The following is an 18,243-nucleotide window of genomic DNA, read 5'->3' as shown; positions in this document are numbered from 1 at the left end:
AATCTAGCGTGCGGACATATATAATGCTTAAAACAACCCCTAGGGCAGAGTCATACCACATGGGGCCTTTGTCCACACATGAAAAATTCGTATTAACTAGGTTTCGGCTGAACCTTTTTTACCTTCTGCTTGCCAGACCCAAATGTTTTACTAGAGGCAAAGTGTCAGCTCCTGCGGCTGCGACGGACAGTCTCTGCAGGATATGCTGCATTTTATGTTTTTATGTAAACTTTATGATTTACCTCATAAACGCTATTTGGTTCCTATTTTAAAAAGAATGAATTTTAGACAAGTTTGTCCTGCATTGTTGTATTTGCAATTACTGAAAGATGACTGCCTAGTTTTTATAGTGGGTTTTTTAAAAGCTATTTTTACTCTAGGAATCACATGGATCAGTAAAGAGTGTTTTCCTCAGGTTCTTTCTTTTTATCTATTTATTAATTATCATTGCTGTTCTGGTTGTCATCTTAACACAAGCACCGTCATCTGTAATGTTTTTATGTTGTGCAACTTTTATGGTTTCAATCATAAACCGAATAAAGTTTTCTTGACTTGACTTGACTACAACAGATTTGCAGAATGAGACAAGAAAAGTACAGAAAAAGAAAGACACATGCAGAAAGAAGCAACAGAAAGGCAGAAAGAGGCAAGAGAGGCGCAGAGGGAAGCAAGAGTGGCTTGCACACCATTAGTCCCAATTTAACACCCACATTTAGCAGTAAGTAACCGTTGACTATTCTAGGTTTGCAAAGGGCCTTCCTCCACGCTGTAACGCTTGTCACTTGATTTTTGTTAACGTTTGAGCCGTTTGAGCTAGAAACAAGGCCTTTTTTGTTCAAATCTGCAGATTACGTGCAGATGATGAATTATGTGGCTAATGCAGAAAATGTATAAGTCGGTGCAGCCAGTCACATCATTTCAGTGGCCCTGCTCATACCTCTGACTAGGTCCCCAAGTGCTCCTCAATGTTCCTTCTTTATTTGTCTCACTGAGTTCATAGTTTAGCTTCAACAGAAATAAGGAAGACTAAACCTGAGGTTACCACTCCACAAGACAAACTATCATTCCACATAATTACTCTCCATAACACATAATCCCACTCTGCATGATTCCTATACACTTAATACCACATACTTTCTATCCACATAATTTCACTGCACAACATACCACATAATTCCACCTCACACAACATACATCCACTCCACTCCACTCCAAAAAACATTAGTAAAAAACATTTACATTTACAACTCCAATAGCTCTAATTCTTGCAACTGCAAAACCTATTACATTGCAAACACTTCTTTAACTAGTAGTCGCATTTGCAGAGTGGTGGAGAAAGGGTGGTAAGCCTCTGACCAGCGCTCAGGAATTCCACTGCGTAGGACTTAGAAGAGGTACCAGGAGGGCTTCTTGGCCCCCAATGTCCCTCAAGAGTGAATTGGACTTCATCCCCCATCCTGTAGTCTGCCAGGAGGCACATTTACAGAGTGGTGGAGAAAGAGGGGGCATGGCCTCCGAAGATGTTTTAGCAACCCCACTGTGTGAGACTTACTGGAGGTAACAAGAGGGGTAGTGTAGTTTGCCCCCAAGGACATCCACTAAGGGGACGGTGCAAGTATTGAATGATGGTGTATATATATATATATATATATATATATATATATATATATATATATTCAGCTCCGAAGTACCCAACGTACAAAGGAGCACCCGGACCTCAGCTGCACACAAGGAGCCTTAAATGGTAAGCACGCCTCCAGCACAACGATGTCCTTTAACTGTTCAAACTGCCCTGGATGCCTGCCGCGTTTCGAAGTGTCCCCACTTCTCTTCAGAGGCTTTGGCAGTTATGAAGGAGCGCTTGAGGCACCACACCCCTTCTTGCTTAGATGCACGCCCTGGATGGGACTTATGGGACTTGTAGTGCCTCACGTCGCGCTAATGTTCAGTTGGTAACTTTTCAAGCCCACAGATGGGCCTCGCTGCGTGCAATGCGTGCAAAATCCATATGCTGCTGTCCCATGTTCTCGGCCCGTAGTCAAGACCGCATGGCCCCTGGTTCTTTCAGGGTGGTGCTCCTTCCGCGGCATGGGTCGCCGCGTAAATATTCAGCTCCGAAGTACCCAACGTACAAAGGAGCACCCGGACCTCAGCTGCACACAAGGAGCCTTAAATGGTAAGCACGCCTCCAGCACAACGATGTCCTTTAACTGTTCAAACTGCCCTGGATGCCTGACGCGTTTCGAAGTGTCCCCACTTCTCTTCAGAGGCTTTGGCAGTTATGAAGGAGCGCTTGAGGCACCACACCCCTTCTTGCTTAGATGCACGCCCTGGATGGGACTTATGGGACTTGTAGTGCCTCACGTCGCGCTAATGTTCAGTTGGTAACTTTTCAAGCCCACAGATGAGCCTCGCTGCGTGGAATGCGTGCAAAATCCATATGCTGCTGTCCCATGTTCTCGGCCCGTAGTCAAAACCGCATGGCCCCTGGTTCTTTCAGGGTGGTGCTCCTTCCGCGGCTCCTTCATAACTGCCAAAGCCTCTGAAGAGAAGTGGGGACACTTTGAAACGCGTCAGGCATCCAGGGCAGTTTGAACAGTTAAAGGATATCGTTGTGCTGGAGGCGTGCTTACCATTCAAGGCTCCTTGTGTGCAGCTGAGGTCCGGGTGCTCCTTTGTACGTTGGGTACTTCGGAGCTGGAATACTTACGCGGCGACCCATGCCGCGGAAGGAGCACCACCCTGAAAGAACCGGGGGCCATGCGGTCTTGACTACGGGCCGAGAACATGGGACAGCAGCATATGGATTTTGCACGAACCCACACAGCGAGACCCATCTGTGGGCTTGAAAAGTTACCAACTGAACATTAGCGCGACGTGAGGCACTACAAGTCCCATAAGTCCCATCCAGGGCGTGCATCTAAGCAAGAAGGGGTGTGGTGCCTCAAGCGCTCCTTCATAACTGCCAAAGCCTCTGAAGGGAAGTCGGGACACTTCGAAACGCATCAGGCATCCAGGGCAGTTTGAACAGTTAAAGGATATCGTTGTGCTGGAGGCGTGCTTACCATTCAAGGCTCCTTGTGTGCAGCTGAGGTCCGGGTGCTCCTTTGTACGTTGGGTACTTCGGAGCTGGAATACTTACGCGGCGACCCATGCCGCGGAAGGAGCACCACCCTGAAAGAACCGGGGGCTATGCGGTCTTGACTACGGGCCGAGAACATGGGACAGCAGCATATGGATTTTGCACGAATCCCACACAGCGAGACCCATCTGTGGGCTTGAAAAGGTACCAACTGAACATTAGCGCGACGTGAGGCACTACAAGTCCCATAAGTCCCATCCAGGGCGTGCATCTAAGCAAGAAGGGGTGTGGTGCCTCAAGCGCTCCTTCATAACTGCCAAAGCCTCTGAAGAGAAGTGGGGACACTTCGAAACGCGTCAGGCATCCAGGGCAGTTTGAACAGTTAAAGGATATCGTTGTGCTGGAGGCGTGCTTACCATTCAAGGCTCCTTGTGTGCAGCTGAGGTCCGGGTGCTCCTTTGTACGTTGGGTACTTCGGAGCTGGAATACTTACGCGGTGACCCATGCCGCGGAAGGAGCACCACCCTGAAAGAACCGGGGGCCATGCGGTCTTGACTACGGGCCGAGAACATGGGACAGCAGCATATGGATTTTGCACGAATCCCACACAGCGAGACCCATCTGTGGGCTTGAAAAGTTACCAACTGAACATTAGCGCGACGTGAGGCACTACAAGTCCCATAAGTCCCATCCAGGGCGTGCATCTAAGCAAGAAGGGGTGTGGTGCCACAAGCGCTCCTTCATAACTGCCAAAGCCTCTGAAGAGAAGTGGGGACACTTCGAAACGCGTCAGGCATCCAGGGCAGTTTGAACAGTTAAAGGATATCGTTGTGCTGGAGGCGTGCTTACCATTCAAGGCTTCTTGTGTGCAGCTGAGGTCCGGGTGCTCCTTTGTACGTTGGGTACTTCGGAGCTGGAATACTTACGCGGCGAGCCATGCCGCGGAATGAGCACCACCCCGCAAGAACCGGGGGCCATGCGGTCTTGACTACGGGCCGAGAACATGGGACAGCAGCATATGGATTTTGCACGAATCCCACACAGCGAGACCCATCTGTGGGCTTGAAAAGTTACCAACTGAACATTAGCGTGACGTGAGGCACTACAAGTCCCATAAGTCCCATCCAGGGCGTGCATCTAAGCAAGAAGGGGTGTGGTGCCACAAGCGCTCCTTCATAACTGCCAAAGCCTCTGAAGAGAAGTGGGGACACTTCGAAACGCGTCAGGCATCCAGGGCAGTTTGAACAGTTAAAGGATATCGTTGTGCTGGAGGCGTGCTTACCATTCAAGGCTCCTTGTGTGCAGCTGAGGTCCGGGTGCTCCTTTGTACGTTGGGTACTTCGGAGCTGGAATACTTACGCGGCGACCCATGCCGCGGAAGGAGCACCACCCCGCAAGAACCGGGGGCCATGCGGTCTTGACTACGGGCCGAGAACATGGGACAGCAGCATATGGATTTTGCACGAATCCCACACAGCGAGACCCATCTGTGGGCTTGAAAAGTTACCAACTGAACATTAGCGCGACCTGAGGCACTACAAGTCCCATAAGTCCCATCCAGGGCGTGCATCTAAGCAAGAAGGGGTGTGGTGCCTCAAGCGCTCCTTCATAACTGCCAAAGCCTCTGAAGAGAAGTGGGGACACTTCGAAACGCGTCAGGCATCCAGGGCAGTTTGAACAGTTAAAGGATATCGTGCTGGAGGCGTGCTTACCATTCAAGGCTCCTTGTGTGCAGCTGAGGTCCGGGTGCTCCTTTGTACGTTGGGTACTTCGTAGCTGGAATATATATATATATATATATATATATATTACACACACTCCTGGCCTGAATCCTTACACGGAGAAACTAGAGTCGGAGCCCAATTGTATTACGGTGCTTCATCAGTGTTTATTCAGCAGAAAAAAACACACTCCCAACGCGTTTCGAGATCAGCCGATCTCTTGCTCACGGGTGGAGCTTACCGGCACTATCATTCATTTAAAGAAACATACTAAGTTGTAAGGTGTACCACGTGATCATAGACATAGAGAATTTCTTGAAATTACATGCTGTGTTAACAAAATAACCATTTCAAGTGAATATATTATGCAGAAACTAAATCAGTTATAAACGAAAGTCACCTTTCATCTGGCAATTAGAAATCAATTACGAACTAATTCACGAACTAATTCAACATTGCGAGAGAACAAAATATCCCGCTTAATGGCCATGTGAAATTCATCTTCTCATGATTAACAGCCAATAGTCGTACAGCACCCCAACTGTATTAGTTGCATAGAATTGTAAAATAGTTCGTGAAACAATACCGCCCAAATGGGCATATGTCGTGTATTCTGTTAGGCCCACAGAATGACTTCCGAATTCAGCCCGAGTGGGCACAATCAATGAAAACTTCATGCTCCTGAAAAGGAAAAGAAAAAACACAGCTGTATATGACAATTCATACTTTACAGATCCGTGTACTATTAAAACCAATTAAAATCCTTGAATTTCAGTTACCCAAGAAGCAGCATCATGTTCCCACACCAAAATAGACTATTACTCAAACCTGGAGGTGAATGGCTAACTCCTCCCCCAAGTTGTGACCCACAGGCTGCATGGTGTTGTACATTATGATATACTTCGATTCTAATTTTCTCAGTTCCAGCCATCTGTTACCTCCCCTTTCATTGCTTTCAACGCTGTCCAGAACACAAAATTTCATTAAGTTCGGATTCTTGTTATGTTTTTCGGCAAAGTGCCTAGCTACAGGATATTGTTGGTTCACATTCCTGATAGCTCTCTGGTGTTCTAGAATTCTGAGTTTTGCTTGTTTCGTGGTGCACCCTATATAAAACTTCTTACAAGGCCATTCCAGTGCATAAATAACATACTCTGTTGTGCAGCTCAGATATTTGGTAATCTTGTGTGCACAACGGTCGTTGGACAGTTGGATAGATTTGCAGTTATTACTGCATTTGCAGGCCTTACATCTGCGACAGGGATAGAATCCTTGAATAGTATTGGTTTTCTGGCTACCTTTTATCAATGTGCTGCTTAATATATCCTTGAGGGATTTTGCTTTTCTGTATGTCAGAGAAGGGATGTCATGAATGGCTTCCCTGATATCATTATCAAGCTTGAGAGTATCCCAATATTTAAGTAGACATTTACGCAATCTCCACGATTGACTGTTATAGGTAGTTATAAAACGTACCTTTTCCTCAGTGTTGCGTTGTCTGGGAATTAACAGCTCTCTTCTATCCATGGCATTGACTCTCAAAACCGCCTGCTTGATTACCTTCTGACTGTATCCTCTTTCAGAGAACCGTTTGATCATAGTCTGGCTCTCTGTGGAAAAGTTTTCAGCCGAGCTGCAATTTCTCTTAGCCCTGATCAATTCACCAACTGGTATACTGCGTATAAGGCTAGTGGGATGACTGCTCCCTGCATGGAGCAGACTATTGCCTGCTGTAGGTTTCCGAAAAAGGGCACTGCTTAAAACTCCCTCCTCGACTTCTAGCCTTATATCTAGAAATTCCAACTGTTGTTTACTAATAACACTGGTGAACCTTAAGTTAAGGGTATTGTCATTCAGAATAGACTCAAATTCATGTATCTGGTCCAGGGTGCCACTCCAGATACAGAAAATGTCATCAATGTATCTTTTCCAGAGGATGACGTGGGTACCAAAGTGGGAGATCTTACGCACCACTAGCTCTTCCCACCAGCCCAGATACAGACATGCTAGGCTGGGGGCAAAGCAAGTACCCATCGCCACCCCCCTGGTTTGTTTAAACAGTGATTTGTTGAAAATGAAGTAATTATTGGATAAGCATTCCCACATCATGTCGAGAAGTATGTGAGTATGTGACAGAAGAGAGATCGATCTCTCTTTTAAATAAAATTTACATGCTTCTACACCAAGTTCCTGGGGAATGCTTGTGTACAGGCTGGTTACGTCGAAACTCACCAGCCAGTACTCAGGACTCCAGGTGACGTCATTAATAATTCACAAAAAGTCGGATGGGGTGGCGATGGGTACTTGCTTTGCCCCCAGCCTAGCATGTCTTTATCTGGGCTGGTGGGAAGAGCTAGTGGTGCGTAAGATCTCCCACTTTGGTACCCACGTCATCCTCTGGAAAAGATACATTGATGACATTTTCTGTATCTGGAGTGGCACCCTGGACCAGATACATGAATTTGAGTCTATTCTGAATGACAATACCCTTAACTTAAGGTTCACCAGTGTTATTAGTAAACAACAGTTGGAATTTCTAGATATAAGGCTAGAAGTCGAGGAGGGAGTTTTAAGCAGTGCCCTTTTTCGGAAACCTACAGCAGGCAATAGTCTGCTCCATGCAGGGAGCAGTCATCCCACTAGCCTTATACGCAGTATACCAGTTGGTGAATTGATCAGGGCTAAGAGAAATTGTAGCTCGGCTGAAAGCTTTTCCACAGAGAGCCAGACTATGATCAAACGGTTCTCAGAAAGAGGATACAGTCAGAAGGTAATCAAGCAGGCGGTTTTGAGAGTCAATGCCATGGATAGAAGAGAGCTGTTAATTCCCAGACAACGCAACACTGAGGATAAGGTACGTTTTATAACTACCTATAACAGTCAATCGTGGAGATTGCGTAAATGTCTACTTACATATTGGGATACTCTCAAGCTTGATAATGATATCAGGGAAGCCATTCATGACATCCCTTCTCTGACATACAGAAAAGCAAAATCCCTCAAGGATATATTAAGCAGCACATTGATAAAAGGTAGCCAGAAAACCAATACTATTCAAGGATGCTATCCCTGTCGCAGATGTAAGGCCTGCAAATACAGTAATAACTGCAAATCTATCCAACTGTCCAACGACCGTTGTGCACACAAGATTACCAAATATCTGAGCTGCACAACAGAGTACGTTATTTATGCACTGGAATGTCCTTGTAAGAAGTTTTATATAGGGTGCACCACGAAACAAGCAAAACTCAGAATTCTAGAACACCAGAGAGCTATCAGGAATGTGAACCAACAATATCCTGTAGCTAGGCACTTTGCCGAAAAACATACAAGAATCCGAACTTAATTAAATTTTGTGTTCTGGACAGCGTTGAAAGCAATGAAAGGGGAGGTAACAGATGGCTGGAACTGAGAAAATTAGAATCGAAGTATATCATAATGTACAACACCATGCAGCCTGTGGGTCACAACTTGGGGGAGGAGTTAGCAATTCACCTCCAGATTTGAGTAATAGTCTATTTTGGTGTGGGAACATGATGCTGCTTCTTGGGTAACTGAAATTCAAGGATTTTAATTGGTTTTAATAGTACACGGATCTGTAAAGTATGAATTGTCATATACAGCTGTGTTTTTTCTTTTCCTTTTCAGGAGCATGAAGTTTTAATTGATTGTGCCCACTCGGGCTGAATTTGGAAGTCAGTCTGTGGGCCTAACAGAATACACGACATATGCCCACTTGGGCAATATTGTTTCACGAACTATTTTACAATTCTATGCAACTAATACAGTTGGGGTACTGTACGACTATTGGCTGTTAATCATGAGAAGATGAATTTCACATGGCCATTAAGCGGGATATTTCGTTCTCTGGCAATGTTGAATTAGTTCGTGAATTAGTTCGTAATTGATTTCTAATTGCCAGATGAAAGGTGACTTTCGTTTATAACTGATTTAGTTTCTGCATAATATATTCACTTGAAATGGTTATTTTGTTAACACAGCATGTAATTTGAAGAAATTCTCTATTTCTATGATCACGTGGTACACCTTACAACTTAGTATGTTTCTTTAAATGAATGATGGTGCAGGTAAGCTCCACCCGTGAGCAAGAGATCGGCTGATCTCGAAACGCGTTGCGAGTGTGTTTTTTTCTGCTGAATAAACACTGATGAAGCACCGTAATACAATTGGGCTCCGACTCTGGTTTCTCCGTGTAAGGATTCAGGCCAGGAGTGTGTGTAATTTGAGGGGGTTGGCGAACCCCGTCGAGAGCCCGCCGCCAAAGTGGCTTAAGCACGCCAACTCTGTGTGTGCATATATATATATATATATATACTAGCAGCCCGTCCCGACGTTGTCTGGGTATGAAATAGAATGTGTGTAATGTGTGTATTCAGGTACGTGTTCCCCCGCTTGAGGCCCAGCTGCAGCCCTGGTTCATGTTAGCAGGCGCAAGTAATTAGTGTAGTGATCCGCCACCTGAGCCCGGCTACAGCCCTGGCTGATGTTAGCAGGCGCGTGTAATTTGGTTTAATGTGATAGTTCAGTAACAGCGCGTATGAGAGGCTCCAGTAATTGTCCCCGCAGACACGCTCAGTCACGTGTGCCCCCGCTTGAGGGCCAGCGGCGACCGTCTAACAATTAGAATTCTGTGAGTCTTGAATGATTGTTTCCCGCTGTTCTTATTTTTTTATGACCCACACCGACGCTCTCCGGCGCGAGTGCTTTTTAGACGCACCCAGGCCAAGCCACACACTGCGTTCGGCCCTTTCAGACGCACCCAGGCCAAGGCACACACTGCATTTGGCACCCCCAGTATGTGTGAGACAACGGGCTATCCCCCAAGGGAGTCTTGAGAATGGTTACTTACCACGCTTCGAGGTGAACGCCTTTGTGACTCCCCCAGCACACGGCCACAGCAGACGATCTGATTAATGTACGACCCAGATGGCATGAAGTGCGGAACGTAGCACACGCCCACAGCGTTTGTCACGGCCCCAGCATGTCACGCCCCCAGCGTGCCCCTTGATGTGGCGCAATTATGCCTCACATGGCATGAAGGGCGGAATGTATCACACGCCCCCAGCGTTTGTCACGCCCCCAGCACACGCCCACAGCAGAATGCAGAGACGCCCACAAGAGACTACTTTGCTGGCACGGTTCTTTTACCTTTTAAATCTATATGGTGGCCGTCTGCATAGCCTATGTACTTCTGCTGCAACTGCCCTTTCCAACGCTGTATTGGGTGTTGTGATTGGTGCTGTGGTTACTGAGATTACCCGCCTCAAAGGTTTGGGCTCTCTCTTTATAATATTAGTATTGATATATATATATTATATATATTGATACCCCTCGGTTCCTTTTGCAGCGCTCTCTCGCCGGTTCGTAAATCCCCGCAGCAGAACCATGCCGCATTTAAATCCACAACCAATTCTCCCAGCTGGGAGAAAAACGGGACGAACTCGCGTTTGTCTTCACTTATGTGCTTTTTTATTTAATCCTCACAGCATGGAGTTTTTCAAGCAGGCAGGCACAAATCTACGTGTTTCGGGATAGCATATCCCTTGTTCACAATCAATTTGGCTCCAGGCTCTCAGTCTCAATATAGTGAGTCACATTATTATTTTTTTTTATTTTTTATTTTTTTATTGAACCTTTATTTAATAGTAAGTACGATTACAAGGATGGGCCTACAACCATCACGGCTGGCCGCTAAAAGATCAGACATTGCAAGCATTACGTACAGTGGCAACAAACCAGAACGGGATATAGTATCAAAACAGCACAGTAATTATAAGTAAACACAGCAGCTCGGGTCAGGATGGAAAAGGTTCATTTTCAAATAAAGAACTGAAAAATGGTGTCGCACAATTACTCCCATTCTCGCGAAGGTATAAGAATCAGGATATTAAGAACAATGACAATACGGGGGGGAGAGGAGAGGGGGGCCCCATCAGGGGATAAAAGACAAATGGCAGGAGAAATGAAAACACAACCCCCACATGCAAAGAGTAGAAACCCCGCCCCTCCACCCCAACACCCCGCAAAACACATGGGCAATGGCGACACTGAAAAAGGGAGAAGAAGAAGGAAACTAAAGGGCCATAGAAACAAATACTAATCCAGTCCCCAACCCGCTACCCCCCACCCTGCACACCAGCAGAAGGCCATGGCCTACCCCCCAGCCACGTGCCCGTCGCCCTAAGAGAACCCGAAATATAGAAGATAGGAAAGGGAAGAAGAAAAGAAAAGAAAACATAAGCGGAGGAGGGCCCATAACTCGCCGCCCGGCCCCGCCCAGTACCCCAACACTACAGAAATCCCACGAAGGAAGCAATACCACAAGGAAAAATGCAAATCACGAGCATAAAAACCGCCTCAATGAAATGTCAGGTGAAGATACCCACTGCATCATTTAACGGCAATAGAGCAAATAAGCCGTAGGCCATCTCATCCCTGGCCCTGTCTGTCAGTGACACAGCCCGAAGCCTTCCCAGTAAGCAATACGGAGCACAGTATAGAGGGTCCGAACAGGATGAGCGGCCCGGAAGGGACGAGGCCATAAAAAAGCATAATAATCTCAAACCATCACAATATAGATAGTGAAGATCAGGCAATAACAATGCCGGTCCCATAAACTTCCCGACGCTGGCAAGGAGTAGAAACACCCAGGAGATGAAAGTCAAACTTCCGGCCACTGCCGCGATACATCCAGGCCAGTCCAGGGAGGAGAGGGACTCTCCACCGCCAACCGCCAGTTGGAGATGTGTCCCAGGGATAGAGCCACACGAGCAGTCGAGACGAGTCGCACGGGCACAGGAGTCCAGTCACTAAACGGCCCGAAGGGCACTCGAAGGTCCGAGACCTCCTCCATGAAGACAGTATCAAGTTCAGCGGCTAACCCCTGAAGTAGAACCGCGGCCTCCACAGACAGCGAAACAAAAATGGCGTCGATCCGTACGCCTAGATCGAGGGCGTAACAATCAATGGTTTCGTGCAAAGTTGTTATGGCCTCAAACACATCCCGGGGCGTGAACTCTGTCACGCGTTGCAAGCATTTTGGCCCCATCTCTGGAACAGCCGCCCGGTACGGACGTGAGCCATGAAGAAGGGCACCAGCCGCCATCTTGATCCAATCAACACCGTCCCCCCGCACACACTCAGGGACCAGGCCGCATTGCGAGGGCACCGCAGGACGTGTCTTCAGGTCAAACGGATTGTGGGACAGGGTCCAGAATGGAAGAGTCACCAGAAGGCTAAAAGTCCCGCCGGATCCCGGGAGCCGGCCGCCTATGTCGGGGGCGATCTCAGGCCACACCAGGGCAACAAAACTTGGGGAGGGGGCAGGAACCAAGCGCCCCCTCCGAGTCCTCGCCACCACACCGCCCCTCGGGGGCCTCCGTCAAGCGACGCGGGGAGGCACCGCAGGCAGCGGTTCTTCAGATCAGTGGCTTCCACCGGCAAGGCTCCCCTCCGCAAGCAACAATCGTTGGCACTGTGGTTGCGGCCGGAGGCCCCGCCTAATTAACGCCCCGGTCTCTCCACCTCGTGGGCCGCAGAACATTCGGGGAGAAATCCCGGGAACGGCGGCATGCAGGAGCTCCGGGAGCAAACGGTAGGTGCTCGTTATCTTCCTCAATCGAAGTATGCCTCCGTGGGCCAGGATATGTGGCAGGATAGCCGTGTGGGGAAAAAGGGCTCGCGGAGCCGAGCGACTATGCGACCATTTCGAATGCCTGCTTGGCTTCTCCCCCGTGAGTCACATTATTACATCATTTCCTGTTTGATGTTATTTTGGCCCTCGGCCATCTGGATGATGTAGTTTTTTTTTCCCTCTGCATAGCCTATGTCCTTCTGCTGCAACTGCCCTTTCCAACGCTGTATTGGGTGTTGTGATTGGTGCTGTGGTTACTGAGATTACCCGCCTCAAAGGTTTGGGCTCTCTCTTTATAATATTAGCATGGATATATCATCATTCAAATAAAAATATTATTTCAGGCCGGGGTTTGCTAAATGTTCCAGCTGCAAGGCCTGCAAGTTTGGAATCAACACCACACAATATGCCACCACGTTGAGTCCAGAAATGGTCACCATCAAAGGGAATTACAATTGCAGGACCGAGTATGCAGTTTATGTTCTGACATGCACCTGTGGCTTGCGATATGTGGGCAGCACCAAGCTGCAGGCGCATGTCAGAATCCTCCAACATCTTCTAGCTATTGTTACTAACAATAGCTCGTATCCTGTAGCCAGGCATTTCAAACAAGCACACAGCAATGATCTGCAATGTTTGAAGTACTTTGTAATAACGGCGAATCCCAAACCATGTAGAGGAGGTGACAGGGATAAGATGTTGAGAAGGATGGAATCCAAAATAATATTAGAACTAGATGGTAAATTCCCCAACGGTTTAAACACCACAGAAGATCTGTACCACTTTTTATAAAGAATACAAGTAGTAATATATGGTATCCTAAATCTGGACTTTGTTTTTTTTTAAGGGATAATTTTAGAATGCACATTTAAAGAGGTTGGCCTCCTTGCAGCACGATTGTTTTTAAATACACATTTCACTTGGGTTTTTTCTCATTTCGCGTGGGGTTTATACAGTATTAGCAATTTATGCACCCAGATTTATTAAGTAGAGCACTTGATTCTGGTCAAGTCATTCTCAAATGTTGAAATATTGCAATTAGTGATTTTCACACGATATTAGAATGGTACATGTGGCAATAGGAATGCAAGCCATAGTTATTTTGCAATGGTTACACAGGGGTCTCCAATTTACATACTACTCAGTGATATTTGCACCGAATCCTCAATCAGCATTTAGGCTGAGCAGGATTGACTTTTATGGTTTTATAATGAGATTGGAGATATTAGCACATGGATCTACGTTTACAAAGAAATGCGTAATTTGCACATATTAGTCATTAAGATGTATATGTTTACAAACATTTAGCGTTATTTGCACATATTTATTAAACGCATTTATGTAGAATTGGGCTATATTTGCACATGGATCAATGTTTACAACAAAAGGCGTATTTGCACATTTTGATTACCAAAAAGTACATATTTATAAATATTGTGGCGATTCACACTCATTTATTATCAGTATTAAGACAGTTATTTGAGGTTGGACCATACAGTTTTTTTTTATTTGAAATATTAGTTTCTAAATGAAAATTGAATTTAAGCATTTAATTATTACAATGGTTGATTTAGGTATTTATTCTTTGCCATTTGTTTGATATTATATCCAAATAACAATTACATGTTTTATCGTGATTTGGAAAACAGACTGACCAATGCTTGGTATGGTGGATTTATGCATTGCATTTTGTCTATGTTTGTCAAACACGTTGTATGCACTTAGCAAATTTAAAAACACGGCAGGCCGAATCTGGCTATCTGTGAGGAAGGACATTCTGTCCGAAACGCGTCAGATTGCAGCTCTGTGAATAAAATCTCATCAGTGCCGAACACCTGGGATTCGTGTTGTCTCTGTTCGCCTGGCTGTGCGGGGAAGTGCTGAGACGAAGAGTTTATATATATATATATATATATGGACATTTTTTTAACATTCACTTTTATTTTTTTATTACAGATTGTGAAATTGTCTGACTTCCAAGGTGAAGGCGATAAAGAGCAAAAATATCTGGAGAAATGGAGTTGTAGTTTTCGTCTAAAGTAGAAGAGAGAGTCCATTTCCTGATTTTACACACTGATGTTATTTGGTTGTTTTCCAAGATGACTATAACTAACTGGACACAGTACATAGTTCAGTGGTCTTTGAGATGTCTGTAGATTGGTCCATTGATGATAGTCTCATCAGAGTTCTGGAAGCTGATGGTTCATTTTCATTACATTGCAACTCACTGCTCTTCTTCACCAGGCAGGGCAATGAGTTTCTGGTCAAGAACAAGTGGACACACAAAATAATGCCACTCGCAACTAATGTCAGTCCCCCAAAGACAAGGAACGAGACTGTGAAGCCCCCGGTGAGGTCCCTGAGGAATCCTGCAAAAAGACAAGGGTGAAACAAAGATGGTGATGATTGTAAATTTTGAAAACTGCAGACAACCTGCCTTAAAGCAAAACTACATAGATAGCGAATATCTACCCAACTCTCAGGAAAGCGATCTTTAGTGACTCCCCTGACCCCATGTCAACCACCACGTCCATGCCGAGCCTGGATATTACTATTCCTTCAACATCATTAAATACCTCAGTCTCTATTAACCCCTCATCTCCTTCTACTGAGTCCACAGCCTACACGTCACCAGTAGGATTACCTCAACTCACTAGAACACCCTCTTTAACGGTCATGACCACTCTCTTCTCCCTATATCCCACTCACATAGCTACAGTGCCCCCAGTCGTATCCCATCATCTCATTATTTCACCTCCCAACTGGAGGACGAACCGATGTCTTCTATTTCTTCACTGACTGTAACCTCAACACACGAGGACTTCCGAGTGGAGATACCTCACCAAGTCACTCAGTCCTCCTATTTAACTGACATTGCCCCTTTCACCAACCCAATACCTCTGCCCTATACTTGTCTTGAGTTCGGGACTTCAATCCCCCTTACATGCCCCAATGGCCTCTTCTTCCTCACCTTCGGTTAGCTTATCATCTGTTGACTTTAGAACGGAGTTGCTCCCTCAGGTCCCAATGGCTTCAATCTCTTCTCCTACCGCCAACCTGACTCAGGAAAGCTCTAGAGTTGAGTTGATCTCTTACAGCAGATGATGCCCCCCTCCACCTCCCTATAACACTGCCACACACTAGTAATGAGCCCGGGCTTCGATCGCCACCACTAGACCTTTCTGGCCTTCCTCAACCCCCGTTGCCGACCGCTCTTCCCCCACTCTTGCCTCCATTCACCCAACACTCTGACTTGACTTCACGCCTTGATGATATCTCTCTACAGCTACACCTTATCTCCTCTGAACTAAACGAGTTGAAAACCCTATCAACAGATCTCGTCCCTAGGATTATTTCTCTTCTCTCTTCTACGAGCTGGCCTATAGAGGCCTCTCGGACTACGGATCACATGGTCCAGCCTCTTGGTCCCTCCACGTCCGAATCGATCCCCCTAGTCAACACCAATGCCTGTTGCATAGGAGATGAGGTCCAACCTTCGACCACTGATCCACCGAACTCGCTCAACACTAACGCATCCTTCTCAAAACCTAACCAATAACCTAACACCTGTCTCAGTGGATTTGAGTCCTATTTTTCGTCTGTTGATCCAGATGTCTCTCACAACGCCAGCCCCACCCTGTCAGAATCTAACCTTGACCCTCCGAGACAAATTCCTTCCATTCCATCTAATCCATGCAGAGAACCCTGTCGCAATCATTGTTGCAGTAACACTGACAACCTCACAAGTGTAAAGATCTCCCAGTCGTCTCCCTCCCCAAATCCACCCTGTCTTAAATGTGTACTACTTAACAGCAGGTCCACCAGTAAACATGCCACCGATATCTTCAACCTCATCCAACACAACGATTTAGACATTATCATCCTTACTGAAACTTGGTTAAATTTAGCTTCCACTCCCATCTTAGACCTCCTAGTACCCTCCCACTCATGATATAATTAGGCTTGACAGAGATCTGAAACTGGGTGGGGGACTAGCATGTATTCACAGAAACACACTTTCGGTTTCTCAATCAGACTCCCTGAAGCCTACCTCCTGTGAATACTTATGTCTCGCTATATCAAATATGAACCTACCTGTCTGCAAACTTCACATCTTTTATCACCCCCCGGACGACAATCTCCCTTTCACTGAGCAACTAATGGAAATCATCACTAGTAATGTCAACTCAGCGGTATCACAAATCTTCCATGGTGATTTCAACCTTTATTGGTCTAACACCAACGACCTCACTGTATCCTGCATTAACTTAACTGATCAAGATCTTACTCAGCACTGTATCCAACCTACTCATAACAAAGTAGAAATGTTAGACCTCATTATCTCTAAAGAGCAATCTATCTCCATTGAGTCCATCACCCCCTGCGACTGGTCCGACCACCACTACATCCTCTTCTATATCAACAGGGAAGTACTGATGAGAAAGGTTCAACCTCTAAAATCTAAGATCTGGAAAAGGGACTTAAGAGCTATAAACTCTATCCAATCATGGAGAATATTGCTCCACTCCAACTAAAAAATGCCTCAACAAAAATAACCAAACCATGGTATAATGGAAACCTAAACTCAGAACGCCGCAACCTTAGGGTATTTGAACGGTCATGGCGAGCCAATCCCTCCTCGGACCAACTAAAACTCCTTAGAGATGCCAGGAGCCGATACAACAAGCAAATCAAGAGTGCTAAGGCAACCTACTTCAGACACCAATTGGATCGAGCTGCAAATCGCCCTAAGAAACTCTTCGAACTGGTCAAACAACAATGTGTTGTTGGGTCCAACCAATCTGATCCTGGTGGCAACCCACCTTCCTGTGATGATCTTGCCGCTTTCTTCACGGAAAAATCTCGAACCATCTCCATTGACCTAGCCGCTAAGAAGGCTTTACTTCCGTCTCCTATTACTCCCTCACTCATTGACCCCTCTGTGAGGTTTAAACTGACCTCCACAAATCCCAAGAAAAATGCATCATGGTGCACCTTTACCACCTTTAGCGAATATGATATCTTCAAGATTCTTCAGAATATCAACCCTTCAAACCACTTCAGCAACCCATTGCCCCCTTCTATTTTCAAAGAAATCAAGAATGCTTTGATCCCCACATGGACTAGGATTGTCAATGCTTCCCTAGCACAAGGCATGATTCCTGAATGCCTCAAAGAAGCTCAGGTAACACCCATACTAAAAAAAACTATCGCTGACAAATCTGATCTCAATTACTTCTGCCCCATTTCCAACATCCCCACCCTAGCGAAACTACTAGAAAAATGTGTACAATCTCAACTTTGTGCCCACATTGAGAACTACCAACTCCTAGACCAGCACAAATCAAGCTTTAGCAAATGGCACAGCACCAAATCGGCTCTCACTCACGTCTTTGATGACATCTTAATTATGCTCGACCAAAATTAATCCTGCCTCCTGATCCTCTTCGACCTTTCCTCCGCATTTGACATGGTTAATCATGACAACTTGCTATCTATCCTACAAAATAGAATGGGTTTTTCTGTTCAGGTCTTACTATGGTTCTCATCCTTCCTTCAGCACAGAACTCAAAGAGTCAAGGCAAACCACTATCTCTCCCAGCCCTCTCCCGTATTCATGGGAGTCCCCCAAGGATCTGCTCTATCTCCTATTCTCGTCAATCTTTTCTTGGAACCTCTTGCTCACCCCCTAAATTCCATGAACATTCTCTTCCACATGTATGTGGATGACACGCAATTATATTTGAAAATCTCATCCTCGGAAAACATCATCGTACTTAGCACCA

The 18,243-nt window shown here is 45.9% G+C and overlaps 1 protein-coding gene across 1 annotated transcript in view; it reads right to left on the bottom strand.

Moving 5' to 3' along the window:
* Positions 1-14,566: 14,566 nt before the first annotated feature.
* LOC144797849 (monocarboxylate transporter 13-like) overlaps positions 14,567-18,243 on the bottom strand; it is a 41,146-nt gene continuing 37,469 nt past the window's right edge. Inside the window, exon 5 of the mRNA XM_078668656.1 lies at positions 14,567-14,826. Within this exon, the coding sequence (XP_078524782.1) occupies positions 14,567-14,826 (260 nt within the window). The remainder of the gene's footprint in view (positions 14,827-18,243) is intronic.

Source organism: Lissotriton helveticus, chromosome 12 (assembly GCF_964261635.1).
Source record: "Lissotriton helveticus chromosome 12, aLisHel1.1, whole genome shotgun sequence".
Classification (NCBI taxonomy): Eukaryota; Metazoa; Chordata; class Amphibia; order Caudata; family Salamandridae; genus Lissotriton; species Lissotriton helveticus.
Note: the sequence above shows the minus strand (reverse complement) of the source record. Positions and strands in the feature narration are given on the sequence as shown.